We start from the raw sequence: 14270 nt of genomic DNA on the forward strand, positions 1-14270 counted from the left end.
TTAGATTTCTCACTGATGACTTACTTTCCATCCTCAGTTTGCCATAGGTTGTGGGACTGAGATATAGGGGTTCAGAAGAGTCCTCCCCAAGGTGTGCACTTTGGCATGCTGATTTGCTTCAGCTAAAGGCAGGGGAACTTTCTGAGATCAAGAGAATACTGCCCCTCCCATAACTGCCTATAAAAGCTTAAGCTGGGGATTTTTCCCAGAGAAAGAGTTATTGCCAGAGATAAGTCTTATCTAAGTGGCCCCCTTTTTTATGGCAGTGGAAATATCTATACCAAACCTCCATTCTTATCATCCCATGAACGACCCTCCTGTCTTTGAAACCACCAAAAACCTATTCCATTTTTTTGGTCTCAGGATGGCATATATACTTCATTTTACATTTCTGGCTTTTTTTAAAAGTATTTATTTTAATTGGAGGATAATTACTTTACAATATTGTTATGGCCTCTGCCACACATCAGCATAAATCGGCCATAAGCATACACGTGTCCCCAACCTCCTGAAGCCCCCTTACACGCCCCCCCCCCATCCTTCCAGGCTGTCACAGAGCACCAGTTTTGGGTTCCCTGTGTTGTACACCTAGAGCCTATCATACAGAGTGAAGTAAGTCAGAAAGAGAAAGATAATGCCATATGTTAACACATATATATGGAGTCTAGAAAGATAGTACCCATGATCCTGTGCGCAGGGCAGCAGAGGTGACACAGACGTAAGGAAGAGATGTTGGGACACAGTGGGGCAAGGAGAGGGTAGGGTGATTCGAGAGAACAGCATTAAAACAAAAATATTACTATATGTAAGACAGAGAGCCAGTGGGAGTTTGATGCATTTCTGTCTTCAAATATTTCACATAGGTGTAATCTCTGACCCTCTCATGGATGTGGGGTTCCCACTCCTATAAAATTAAGTTTGACTTTCTCTTGTTAGTTTGTCTCATGTCAGTTTAATTCTTAAGCCTGCCAAAAGAACACAGATAGGCTGAGGAAGGTCTTCTTCTCCTTGACAGAAGTATGATACTGACTCAATAGCATCTTTTCAATAGCGAGAGGAATAGTGCTCTCTTACTAAAGTACACGTCTACTTCCTCATTTCAGAGATGTTAAAACAACAAGAAAATGGTTTCTTATAATAAAACCGATTACTCTTACCTTTTTGCACTATAGGTATTTTTGTAAGCCAACTCAAATTCTTAGAAATAGGATCCATTGCAAAACTATAGTAAAGAACCCTATAGTGAGTTATTTCAGTTTCTGAAGAGAATAGTCATCTTAGTAGGCAGTTGTGTCTTCAAGGAGGTAATTTACCAAGTTGGGATTCCTTAGTGGGTCGTAAAGAGCTGATTATTCTAACAATATGTTTTCTGTAAAAGCATATAGTGACCACGTTGCCGTGGTCAAACAACAGGGTTTATATTCTGAAAATAAGAAGGAGAGGACAAGGTTAAGCTTCAGGAAGCTGCGGTCTTTGCTCTGGTTCTGGAGAACAAGGCATTGGTCTACTCACCGGATCCTTCGGTGATGTTACTGGCAAACGAACTTCCTCCCGCAGAGCTGGACCTTTTGCCATCTCGGAACTGCTGTCTCCTCCTGGCCCACTGCTCCACTGCTTCCTCCTGGGAGCCATCGCTGGCCCTTTTACCTTTTGGAGCCAGGTCCTGGGATAACTTTCGAAGACTGCTGATTTCCAAATTCCTGTCTAGATTAAACCACATTAAGTTTGAAAGTGAGACAGCACTTCAAAGTAGAATTTCAAATGCTCCGGTCTTTGAAACAGAACTACTGAAGACTAGAACTAGAATGATTTCATTCAGTTCCTTCCTGATGCACTTTCTCAACTTGCACTACTAAAAAAGAGAAAGTGAGAGAGGAAGAGGATGAGGAAGAAATAGGAGAGTAAGAAGGAGGAAAAAGAGCTGTACAGACTGAAGAGAGATTTATGTGGGAAACAGGGGAATCGTCATGCATTTCCTCAGAAGGATTCAATTCAATAGACATTCCTTGGGCACCAGCAGTATGCCTGACACATTGTATTAGTTTGTGTTAGTTTATTAGCTGTTTTGGAGGAGCACGATGTAAATCAATTGTTAATTATGTCTATTGAAATTACTATACAAGATATCATTATTAGTATCAGAATTAGTTCAGGTACGGTCTTTGAAAACAAGTTTACTATTGAACTCTCAGTTCAGTTCAGAAGGATACAGATTTCATACTTTTCTTGCTGTATGTGTTGGTTCAAAATGAGAAGAAGGATAAAAGTGAAATTACATGAAGGCTTTGATATTTTTACGTTTGAATAAATAACAATTTGAAATACTTTATTTACTTCCAAACTGCTGCTTTCTGTCAGTACAAGCTATGAGACTATATGTTAATTAGAAGTAAGAAAATTACAGTTAAACTAATTGCAATACGATCAAACTTTAAGAAAATAGTTGTCAAAGTGAAAACCAAAACCCATAGAGCAGAATACATAATACATTGAAAGTGATTTGAAAGGCTAGAATCGGTTAGGATTTTTCTTTCACTTCTTGATATTATGCAAAAAGAAACCAACTTTTAAACTTTATTCCCAGCAGCAAATGAGTTTTTCGAACTTAATCTTTTCAAATTTAAAATCTAATTTGTCAGTATCAAAGTTTGTTCTCAGAACGATTTAAATAATAAATGTGGTATATCCATAATACATATTCTTCTTTATATTTATATATAGTTACTACTAATCCATTTACACAACAATTTTAACTTGTCAAGGCCAAAGACATGGGAAGAGAGGACAGTCATTATTCAATTCCTCTTCTTTTCCATAATTTTCCTGTTGAGTCCTACCTCTTCCCTAGGGCTTAAGAAGTTGACCCAAAAATGGCATTCATTCTATAATATTCACTATTCCTTTCTAAACTAATTTCTACTGTACTAGTTACTAGGACTGCAGCTATGAACAAGATGACTCTTGCCCTCTGGGGTTTTACAGAATGGTGAAACTTAAAAATGCTACAGAGCTGGCCTGCCGCTCTTTCCTTCAACGCTCACTCTAGTTCCACAATTTGTTGAGATTGGGAGGCCAGGCTGACTCTGAAGGCATCCATGAAAAGGAGACTTTTCTCATGTCAAATGCTGTACATTTAAAGCAATTCTTTTCTGAAATTGCTGGGGGCAAAAAAAAAAGAAGTCCTACAAATCTAGGAAAGTATGTGTAAGGGGAATACGACTGTGACATGGAGAGATAAGTTTTCCTCTAGAATCTTAAACGTTCAAACGAGGACGCATCCATGCCCTCCAGTGTGTTCTGGAGTGTGATTTGACAGCCACCGTGATGCTTGCAGAGAGTAAAGCATCTCCCATTGTTACTGCTTGGTGTTTGTGGAACCTCACGTTTGCAAACACAGAGAAGGTAATTTTGTCTAGCCACCCACTCTATGCTTAAAACAGTTCTGCAAGATGTCTACCAAGGAATTATTCGGTCTGAGCTTGAACAGTTTTCAGTCTCAAATTTACGACCTGCTTACTACCTGAATCCGCATAATCCTTGAATACTTGAAGCTGATAGAGGGTTTTCACCAGGTGAATTTAACCTCTGTCTCAGTAATCTCTGCTCACGTATAAGCCTCTCCCTCATTCCATGACTACCTGATAGATGTTTTATCGAGCCTTTCTAGTAATCAGATGGGGATGAGGACCCTGAAGAATCTTGAAGGACTCAAAACATATACCATCCCTTTGTTAGGGACAACATGTTAGTCCATCAACAAGTGCGCTGGTGTTTTATGAAACGTGACTGCGAAAGTAGACAGCTAGCACCGTGAAAGCCAGAGAGGGCCTGGGAAGTGAGTTCAGGCCAAGGAGAGGGAAATGCAGCTCTGGGTGGAGCCCTGTTGGCAGAAAGCTGGGCCTTGCAGCTGGCCCCGGGCCCCTGGCCCTGCTCACACGCTGGGGGACACCGAAGTGGCCTGAGTGTGGACATTCCCCAGTGTCGTCAGAAGTCAGTTTCTTGGAAAGTAGCCCAAGAGCTACATTCTGTTACCAGAAAAGGGATGGCTGTTTTATGCATCTTTGGACCCCTAGTACTTGGTAGATCTTAGGACCACAGACTTCGTCCCGGCTACGCTCCTCGGCACCTTCTGCCTGGGTCCAGGCTTTCAGAACCACTCCTTCCTTAGGGGCATGGGGAAATAAACGATCTCACGTGTTACCTGTAAGTTTTGTATCATATTACACAGAAAGGACTGTTTAATTACAAATATTTCTACGCCAGGCAAAATATCATTTAATCCTTCTCATTACCTGTCATTCTCTCAGAATCACCTAGATTTGGTTCCCTCATTAAAATGCTTTATGATACAGAATTCCAGGTTCTTTGGCAGAGGTCTTAAAGATATATGTCAGGCAACGTGTAGCTGAAGAAAGGAGGCCCTGGGAAACCTCTTCACCTAAGAATGTGCAGACTGGGACCCAGAATTTTATTCTTAAGAGGTTCGGACTGGTATGCTTTCCCTTACAGCACTGGCTTTGTAACTCTCGTAGCATGCCCATCCCTACTACCCTGGGTTAATCTAGTTCAGAGGTAGTAGATTGCTCAGCCTTTACTGTGTCTTACATGTCATATAATCTAGAGATTCATATAGATTAAAAAAAATCCCAGATCTCCAGCTCTCTTGAAAAATGAGAAGGCCTGGCCACTCAGGGCCTGAATTCTCATTGCTTCAGGACAGCGATCCCTCTGGTCCACCCACACTCCATTATTTCTGACGTGCAGCCTGCTTTACTCATTTATACTACCTGCCCGGCCCCTCTAGGCTGTGACCTCTAATCTAGTTAATTCTGAAGCACGCACATGGTGGGAGGAACTCCATCAATACAGTCAGCACCCACATCAGGGGTTCTTAATCCGAGGTACATGGATAGATGTTGAGAAGCTGGAGGACCCCTCTGCAAATAAAGGCATACATTCATGCCTATATTAAAAAAAAATTTCTAGTACAAAGATGTCCCAACTCTTCAAGGCAACCTATACTCCAAAAAAAATGACAAAATCCTAGCCTAAAGTAGCAATAGTATAATAACAATGGTATTGAATTAAGTATTAAAAACTAATAGCTCTAGGAGAGTCAAATCCATCTAAAGACTTACAGATTCAAACAGCTAATATAAACATTTTCACTTCTGAACTGTTTTTCTGTTTGTTTGCTTGCTTGTTTTGTATGTGAACAGAGTTTTCCACCAAGAATAACTTTCCTGAATTCATCCTTTCATTCAACAAACATTCACTGAATACCTACTTTTCAGGCAGGCACTGTTCAGGTGCTCTGGATACAACAAAGATCAAAATAGAAAAAAAAAAAAAATCCATGCCCTCATGACTGCATTCTAGTGAGAGAAATCAGAAGAAATAAAGTAATTAAATGCGCAACACAGTCACAGGGGAAGCTGCTGTGTGTGAAAGCAAGACACGGGAAAGGAATGCAGTATGCCCAGGCTGGAGTGGACCGGGCTCAGCTTGCAGTCTTGAACTGAGTGCTAGGTGAGTGCTAGAGAAGGTGCTAGGTGAACAAAGGTGTGAAGAATGAGTGTGAGCCATGTGCACATTTGGAGGAAGGGGAGTCCAGGTAGTGGGGGTCGGACTGAGGAGGACCGATGTGGGCTGGAGCCTCCCCAAGCAAAGGACTGATGTGGGCACTTTCCTGTCAGATTCCAGCAGCTCGAGAAAGTCAGTGTGGCTGGAACAGAGTGATCTGGGGGAGAGAAGTAAAGAGAGGAAGGAGAGAGTTGTAGGAACAGCCTTTTAACACAGCACAGCGATACCAGGAACTGGTAGCTGGAACTGTGTACCAAATGGGATGATTGCAAAGTCTAAGGAAGCACAGGATCAGCTCTAGGAGGACTCTGACTTGAATTCTTGATTTTCTTAAGGAAATAGGCTGTTCTGGGAAAGGCAGTTGAGGGAGGAGCATGTCCATGGAGGAGGAGTCAGCCTGGGAGGAATATTCATCCAGGTGAGCACACACAGTGCTATTATTGCAAATTGGCTTCCTGCAGACTGAAATAATTGTGGACTGAAACAAATGCACAGGTTAATGCCATTGATTCTGGTGTCTAGGGGTGGGCAGGCAACTGGGCAGCCATTGCTGTGACATGGATCTTTACCTCAGTGGGTTCATATTAAGCAGATGACTGTATGTGTTGTTTTAGGGCATTTAATTCTCTGCGATGTAAATTTCACATTTCGTGCCAACACTTCTGTTCCTTTGTGTTTTATTTCTACTTCTAAATTTTATTCTATTAAAAACTTAGGGCTAGAACAGCAACGAAGAAAAGGCAGCTTCTTGACTAAGTTTCGTCCTTCCAAATATCATCTGTGGCTGCATTAGGAATGTTACTGGTAGTTTGGAAGGAAGTTTTTACTTTTTCATGGGCTTCCCTTGTGGCTCAGTTGGTAAAGAATCCGCCTGCAATGCGGGAGATCTGGGTTTGATCCTTACTTTCTCAAGATGCATTTAATGTAGAATAATTATACAGTGTAGAATAATTATACAATGTAGAATAATGCTGCTGCTGCTAAGTCGCTTCAGTCGTGTCTGACTCTGTGCAACCCCAGAGATGGCAGCCCACCAGGCTACCCTGTCCCTGGGATTCTCCAGGCAAGAACACTGGAGTGGGCTGCCATTGCCTTCTCCAATGCATGAAAGTGAAAAAGTGAAAGGGAAGTCGCTCAGTCGTGTCCGACTCATCGCGACCTCATGGACTGCAGCCCACCAGGCTCCTCTGTCCATGGGATTTTCCAGGCAAGAGAATAATGCTAACCTTAAGTATAAAATATTTGGGCTTATTGAAGAAAAACAAGAAGGGCCTCCAATGATACGATGAGGATCCAAGATTAAAAGCAGACAGGCAGTATTATGTACTTAGGAAAGAGCTTCTATCTTAGCCGTCTCCAAGAGAGCTTCTGGGTTCTATCAGTGGTTTAAAAATGGCCAACCAATCCACAGGGGAGGTCAGAGGTCTGCTTGTGGTCAGAGGTCCCTAGGATGGCTCAATGAGGATTAGCTATGACTGTTTCTGTTTTTTGTCCTTTGCTTTAATTACTATTCCACTTGGCCTCCTGAAACATGTATGCTGTGCTTCTGCAATGACACGGCAAGGTTTAAAAACACATTTTATCACAAACATTTTCTTCCAATTCTACTGAACATGCTTAGCTTGCAAGAAGGAAGAAATGGCAGATTATTTAAGAGTGGCAAAAGGCTAACGTTTCCCACAAAATTGATTTGGCAATACATCAACCTTTTAAAGAGAAATCGATTTTTTTAAACTTTATATTAAACTGCAGTCTTGGTAATTTTGCTATGCACTATTTATGGGTGGGGTAGGTGATAATGGAAAAAGCAGGCTGATATATGTTTGCCTGTATTCATCTAACTCTAAAATACTCAATATATCTTCAGCCATAAAGAAAAAAATCCCAAGCAATAAAAAAAAGACTTCCCAAAGGTCAAACAAGTAAAAACAATGAAAGTTAAAGATTCTATATAGCCCACTGTACCTTTCAGAGCTTTCTGCTTCTGAGGGGAGAACAGGATGTCTATTTGGTGATTGTAAGTTTCCTTTGGGTCATTTTTATTTTCTTCAGGGTTTGGCTTTGTCAACGCAGTCGGTTGGCATCCTGCTGGCTCCTGTTTACAAGTGGTTAGTCCAAAGCTTTGTTCATCCTGGTTACCATATTGGTCCACATCATCGGTCAGGGTTGTCTCAAAAAGAAACAGGTTATCTGTAGCACACATTGCAGAGCTGAACTCAGCACTGTTTGGAAAATTTGTCTGAAAACAGACTTCATCATGATTCTTCTTTGCTAGGTCTTCAAAATCTCTGTAGCATGTGTTCTTTACTGTAGGCATAATTATGTGGAATTTGTCTTTTTCAACATTTCCCAGAGAGCAGGGAGACTCTTTAGAATTTTTCATTCCCATGGAATAATTAGAGTAAACAGTGTCTTCTTTATCACCTTGAATAATTAATCTTTGGTCTAACTCATCAGCTATTAATGTCATCACTGGTGCTTTTGTTTTGCTGGGGACCGCTGTGTCTGGATGGCTTGCCTGAGACCCTGTCTGGCCCCACTCTGTGGTGATGCAGCTACTACTGGTGAGTGGCTGGCCAGCAGAGAGGTTGCCGGAGAATGCGATGCTGAGAGGTGGATGCGGTGTCCCCTTCACTTCCAGGGGTTGCTGTGCTTTTGTATGAGAGTCACTATGTAAAGTGTTTTCAAAGTCTCTCTCAGTCACAGCAATACGCCCTTGCCCATAGTCTTTCAAAACTTCAGCACAGTGATTAAAGGAAAAGGGATCCCCAGGGGTTTCTTTAGGTTCTGAGTGTCCAGCGGCCCAGGGTGAAGGGCTGAAAGAAGTGGAAGACTTCAGAACATTTTGAATAGAAGGGAAAGATAAAGAATCTGAGTTCTCATAGTAATCTGCAGGTGGAATTTTGCTGCCTTTGCAGTAAATGTTGGATGCCTTTTCTCCCACAAACTGCACGCTCAGAGAAGACGAACCAAAGTCAGAGCCTTTGCCATCTTGAACTGGAAAGATGTCAGTAATGGAACTTGGCAAATAATTTATTCCTTCTGGGCTGGGCTGTGTATCTGGGTCCGATGTGATCTTTTCTGGTTTATCTGAGATGATTTTTCTGTCTCTGTTCACATCTGTAGGGTCCTCAAAAGCTGTTTTACTTAAGTAGGTATTGCTTAAGCTCCTGGTCTTTAAGGTACCACGTGAAGTAGGAAGAATGTTTGTGAGAAGAGTCTCAGCCTCAGAGACACATTTCTTTTGGGGGGTACTCTTACTAATTGCACAGTTCTTTTGCTGAAAGATGGCAGATTCTACCACACAGTCATCTGAGACTGAGGGTATTGTGTCAGGCTTACTCTTCTCGCTGTCAGGGCTTGAGCACAGAGAAACCACAACTGTATCAAAATTCTCCTCCTTCTGGAGAGCAAACACAGTCGGGAGAGAGCCGCGCAAGCAACCTGAACTGTGACGCTTGTCTTCCAGCTGCCACTTCTCAGGGCACCCAGTATCGGACTGTGCAGAAGACTTGGGCCCTTCTTCAGCTGAGTGGCTGGAGGCAAGCTTTCTGTTTTTTGCTATTTTCCCACTTTTTGGTAGACGAATTATATTTATTAATACATTCTCTTTCTTACTCACGTATTTGATTTTAATTCCTTTTCCTACGATGCTAACTTTCAGTGAGGGGCTCCCAGTTCTGGCAATTTTTCCTTCAGATTTAGATGATGCTTTGGGTTGTCCTTCTTTGACTGATAGATTCTTGCACTTTGAAGAGCAGCTTCTAGAAGTGTAGCATCTCTGAAAGTGTCTGACAGAGTAACACGGGTGCCATCTTGAACACGTCTTTTTCGTTGGGAGCTGTATTCCTGTTTGACAGAAACAGCTGTTCTTGATTGCTACTTGTACATGGACAACCCCACGCTTCACGTCTGTCGTAGTTTTGCCTTTTGATGGTTGAAGGGCCTCTGATGTGTTTGGGAAATTCCGCAGTGCAATTTTTTCTGATAATGGGTCTTCGCAGTCATTGAATGTGACTGCTGGTAAGACTTTGTCTGATTGATCAGAAAGGGATGAAGGAGGCTCATGCTTTTCCTTTTCCTTAATTATTTTGCTTTCAGAGGGGGGTTGTTTCTTATCTTCAGGGAGAAAAGGAGACTTCTGCCTTCTGCTCGTAGAAGCAGAGGTATGCTCATCTCCACTTTCCTGAGATTTTCCTAATGCCCCAGTCTGATGAAGTAAAGCTCCTGCGATGTCTCCTTTGACTTCTTTTTCAAGATCTTTTATGTTTTTTTGGCATGCTTGGTCAGCAGCCTGAGGTTCACCTAAAGAAGAAGCAAAAAAAGAAAAGCTTTCTGTGTCCATTTAGAAAGCAGCTGTTTCAAATTCCAGGATGAAATTCAATGCCTATTCTTTGTAAGTATTTTGAGTAGCATTTTCCATTCATTCCTAGTATGTCATGGTATTTTTCACAGACATACATTTCTAATAAATATGTCATTTTAAATCAATTATCTTAGAATGCAAAATATCACTTGGTAGTTTTAGGAAGTAGGAATCTAAGTTAAGTTTTACTCTGAAGCAGAGACTTCCAAGGTGGGTGAAATAAAAATTTCAGAGCAAATTTATGCAAATGAATTTTAAGAGACTTCTTGATAATGAGCCAGTTGCCATGGTCAGGTATTTGGCCCCCAAACTGACACCTTGTAACCTTTAGTCCTCTGCTTTATAATATTAGAATATTTTGCTTGACAGATTTGCAAACATGAGCATGAAGTATTGCATCTTGTGTAACAAACAGCAGACAAAATACAAAGATTTCAACTTATGTTTTAAATGTCTGAAAGAGAGTATTTCAAAGGGAAAAGAAAAGAATGGGCAACAGATAAATAATGATGTCATGGAAATCTATGAACCAGGTGTCCACAAGGATATCTTTATTAAGCTAATTAAGATAAAAATAGGAAAAGTAGTATTTATAATTGTTTTAAATAGTATTTTATATATACTTTTATATTTTAATAAAATTACATAAATACTTATATATAAAGAATTAATAAATAAATTCTTTTCAATCAGATAAAGGAAAATATCCTACCAACATTTTGTTAGTGGTGGCATAGAAGTTTGGGATGCAGAAAAATAATTGCTGTTTCATAATCAAATAAAGACTCATGTGTTTAGGAATTATTACTTTCCAATTTCAGGAGAGGTGTACAGACTTCTGATTGGACATATAGGTTCTCGAACATACTGAAGGTCCTTGGAGAGTCAAACCATTCCCATTTGTCTACTTGTCTCTCTTTTAGTCTGAGGGAATGGCTTTTCTTATAGCAAGTACTCAGTGGGCCTGATTATAGTGTGAGAGCTGTCACGTGGAAGTTGTATGAGAAAAGACACGGAGACGCAGCTCTCTGACGCCCATTTACAGCAGGTTACAGGCTGGTAGCCTGCCTTCCAGAATTGTAGATTACAATTTTATCTCAAAATAACACCCTCTTGCGAAGAACAGTATATAGCCATTTTCAGTTTGATAATTTTACAGCTTATAGCCGCTTTCAATGGTCTATGCTTCAATTTCTGCAAGTAGGAGACGTATTTGAGACAGTTACATAGGAATGCATTGATAACAGAGTCTAAGAATAGGGACTTTAATAGCTTTTGTTTGAACTGTAAATATTTTTATTTGAATTGTTATCACTTGTAATTCATATAATTGATAATGCAGAAATGTATATATATAGTAACAATTGACCAAATTTCTAAATCATGTTATAATATATATGTGCATTTATCTTCCTATTTTCATAGCTATTTCTGTGATAAAGATAAAAATACATAAACCAGGTAGTTCACTTTTTATGTACTTATAAAGCCAATGTATTAGACTTACATACTGTGAGATTCAAGAGTTTCCATTTTTTATAGGCTTTTCTTCTTTTCTTCCTCATTTTAGGGAGCTGAGGGTCTTCAGCTTTCACTGGCCTTTGAAAGTATCAAATTTGAAATTATTTTCCACTCAGAATTTAGGTTTTAGTAAAATTACCAACTAGCTCGATTCATTTGTGAACTTGATAGCATAATGCCATGTTTTTCTCTGAATCATTTTGTTTTCATAATTATATTCTCCTTTCCTGTTTATTTCCATCCCAACTACTTAGTGCGTTATTATATACTATGTGAACACTTAAACATAAATTCTTTTCGTATGTGAGGACATTTAGGATGCAAGTTATAAAGTCATATTTGATCATTTTTATATTTGATCATTTTTATATTTCAGTTATTTTGCCAACAAAGCTCCATCTAGTCAAAGCTATGGTTTTTCCAGTAGTCATGTATGGATGTGAGAGTTGGACTATAAAGAAAACTGAGTGCTGAAGAATCGATGCTTTTGAACTGTGGTGTTGGAGAAGACTCTTGAGCTTCCCTTGGACTGTAAGGAGATCCAACCAATCCATCTTAAAGGAGATCAGTCCTGAATATTCATTGGAAGGATTGATGTCGAAGCTGAAGCTCTAATACTTTGGCTACCTGACGCAAAGAACTGACTCATTGGAAAAGACCCTGATGCTGGGAAAGATTGAAGGCGGGAGGAGAAGCGGATGACAGAGGATGAGATGGTTTGATAGCATCACCAACTCAATGGACATGAGTCTGAGTAAACTCTTGGGAGTTGGTGATGGACAGGGAGGCCTGGCAAGCAACAGTCCATGGGGTTGCAGAGTTGGACACAACTGAGCCACTGAACTGAACTGATATTCCAATTTTTTCCTAACCTAATAGAAATACCTAATTCTTTTGGCCTAATTTCAATATCAGCAAATTTCTAGCTCTGCTATATTAAGTGGGGGTAGAATAGAGAGGTGCTTTGCCTTCATTACATTATCATATATACTACATATAAAATTTTGTTTTAGTATACAACATGAATTCTTTATAGAAGAATCTACTATTTGTGAAAGATTCAATTCTTTGCCTTTATTAGGAAATAAAAGATTATTTTCCCTGCTGATGTCTTAACTAATAGAAAGTATTGGGGAGATATCCAGGGAGAAGGCAGCCTACTAACTAACCAGGGAAAAACCTGCCTGTGCTTAGAACTAAACCCGATTCAATTGCTTCACTTTCAGAGGATTTAACTGTCTGCACAGATACAAAGAAAAATAGCTTCCCATGAAGCAGTTTGTTTTGAGCGTATTTGGGCCGCCTGTGCCTTTGGACATCTCAGCAGAGAAGCTCATCTTTTATCTGTTTTGCCAAATAAAATATGGCTGCTTTGTGGCCAGTTTTGGCAAAAAACTTTTTAAAATTCTTCTTAACCCATTTCTGTCCTCAAAATCCCATCATAGTAATGTGTTGATTTCAAATCCCTTTTCTTCCATAAATTCTCAGTCTCATAACTTTATGAAAATTCCTTTTCCTTAGGCTACCTTTCTTATATAGAGCAATTGACACTCATTTCGTATCTGCTAATTAGCCTTTATATTCTCTCCCCAATAGACACAATTAAGTTTCTATGGCTGAGTAAGCAAGTAATAATCCTTTCTTCTTAGCAGGTAGGGTTGGGGAGAGGATTACAAACACATAATTAAAATCTTTTTTTTCTTAACCCCTGTCTGACACATATTGGATTTTCTAATTAAAAAAAAAAAAGCTTCAAAAGCACTTGACTAGGTTATTGATTATTTCTGTATGATGCCATTTAGTTTGAACAGTAAAATGTAGCCTGTTGCACTTTGTTCAGGGGAAGATTTGGGGTGTGTCTTGCCTCTGCTGTTTACTTGGCAGGCCACGTAATCTCTGTGAGGCTGGTCTCCAAAGGAGAAAATGGCAACACATTTCACCTTGCAGAGTTATCGTGGAGAAACACAACTGAAAATACATTATGAATGTTTCCAGTAGATGGCATTATCCTTAACCTTGTATTAGAGTATATACATAGGACTATTAGAATGCACACATACTTAAAGCTGAGCAATGCCTGACGTTGGGCTTTCCTAGTGGCTCAGATGGTAAAGAATCCGCCTGCAGTGCAGGAGACCTGGGTTCAATCCCTAGGTTGGGAAGATCCCCTGGAGGAGGAAATGGCAACCCACTCCAGTATTCTTGCCTGGGAAATCCCAAGGACAATAGAGCCTGATGGGCTACAGTTAGTGGGGTCACAGCTAAGCACACATACACACACACAATGCTTGACACTGGGAGATAGTCCATTGGATCAAAGCTGATCAAACCATAAACTCTCTTAGAGCTAGAAATATTTAGAAGTTTTCAAGATTATCTTATTAAGTTCTAATTTTATAGGAGAAAGACATACCCAGAGAGCCCTTGCTTTCTGCATCACTCAGGACTAGAACCCAGGCTATTAGGAATTAGGCAATTGTTTGAACAACACATGGTATAGATGCCCTGGAATTATTTCTGAGCATATAGAGCAAATTTTTTCATCAGTTTGCATTTTAGTTCTGAAAGAGCTCAATTTTATTTCAGGGAATTGAAAACCTGTTGAGTGTGTCAGCCTAGCATAGTGTAGTGAGTACCTAATAAAAGTGCAAGAAGAAATGAACTAGATGGACAGTTTCTAATTAGTCCCTGTATATAATTATGTTTTTAATAACATGCCCCCTTGGGCCTCTCTGGTGGTCTAGTGGCTAAGACTTCAGTGCTCTCAGTGCAGGGGGCATGGGTTCGATCCCTGGTCAGC

At 40.1% G+C, this 14270-nt stretch overlaps 1 protein-coding gene across 1 annotated transcript in view; it reads right to left on the minus strand.

Moving 5' to 3' along the window:
- Window positions 1-14270, minus strand: part of LOC114115031 (uncharacterized) — a 131484-nt gene that overhangs the window by 108767 nt on the left and 8447 nt on the right. Inside the window, exons 2-4 of the mRNA XM_060416068.1 lie at window positions 11457-11548; window positions 7549-9888; window positions 1513-1704 (exon numbers count right to left, since the gene is read on the minus strand). Coding sequence (XP_060272051.1) covers window positions 1513-1704; window positions 7549-9888; window positions 11457-11548 — 2624 coding nt within the window. The remainder of the gene's footprint in view (window positions 1-1512; window positions 1705-7548; window positions 9889-11456; window positions 11549-14270) is intronic.

The sequence above is a fragment of the Ovis aries genome, chromosome 5 (assembly GCF_016772045.2).
Source record: "Ovis aries strain OAR_USU_Benz2616 breed Rambouillet chromosome 5, ARS-UI_Ramb_v3.0, whole genome shotgun sequence".
NCBI lineage: Eukaryota > Metazoa > Chordata > Mammalia > Artiodactyla > Bovidae > Ovis > Ovis aries.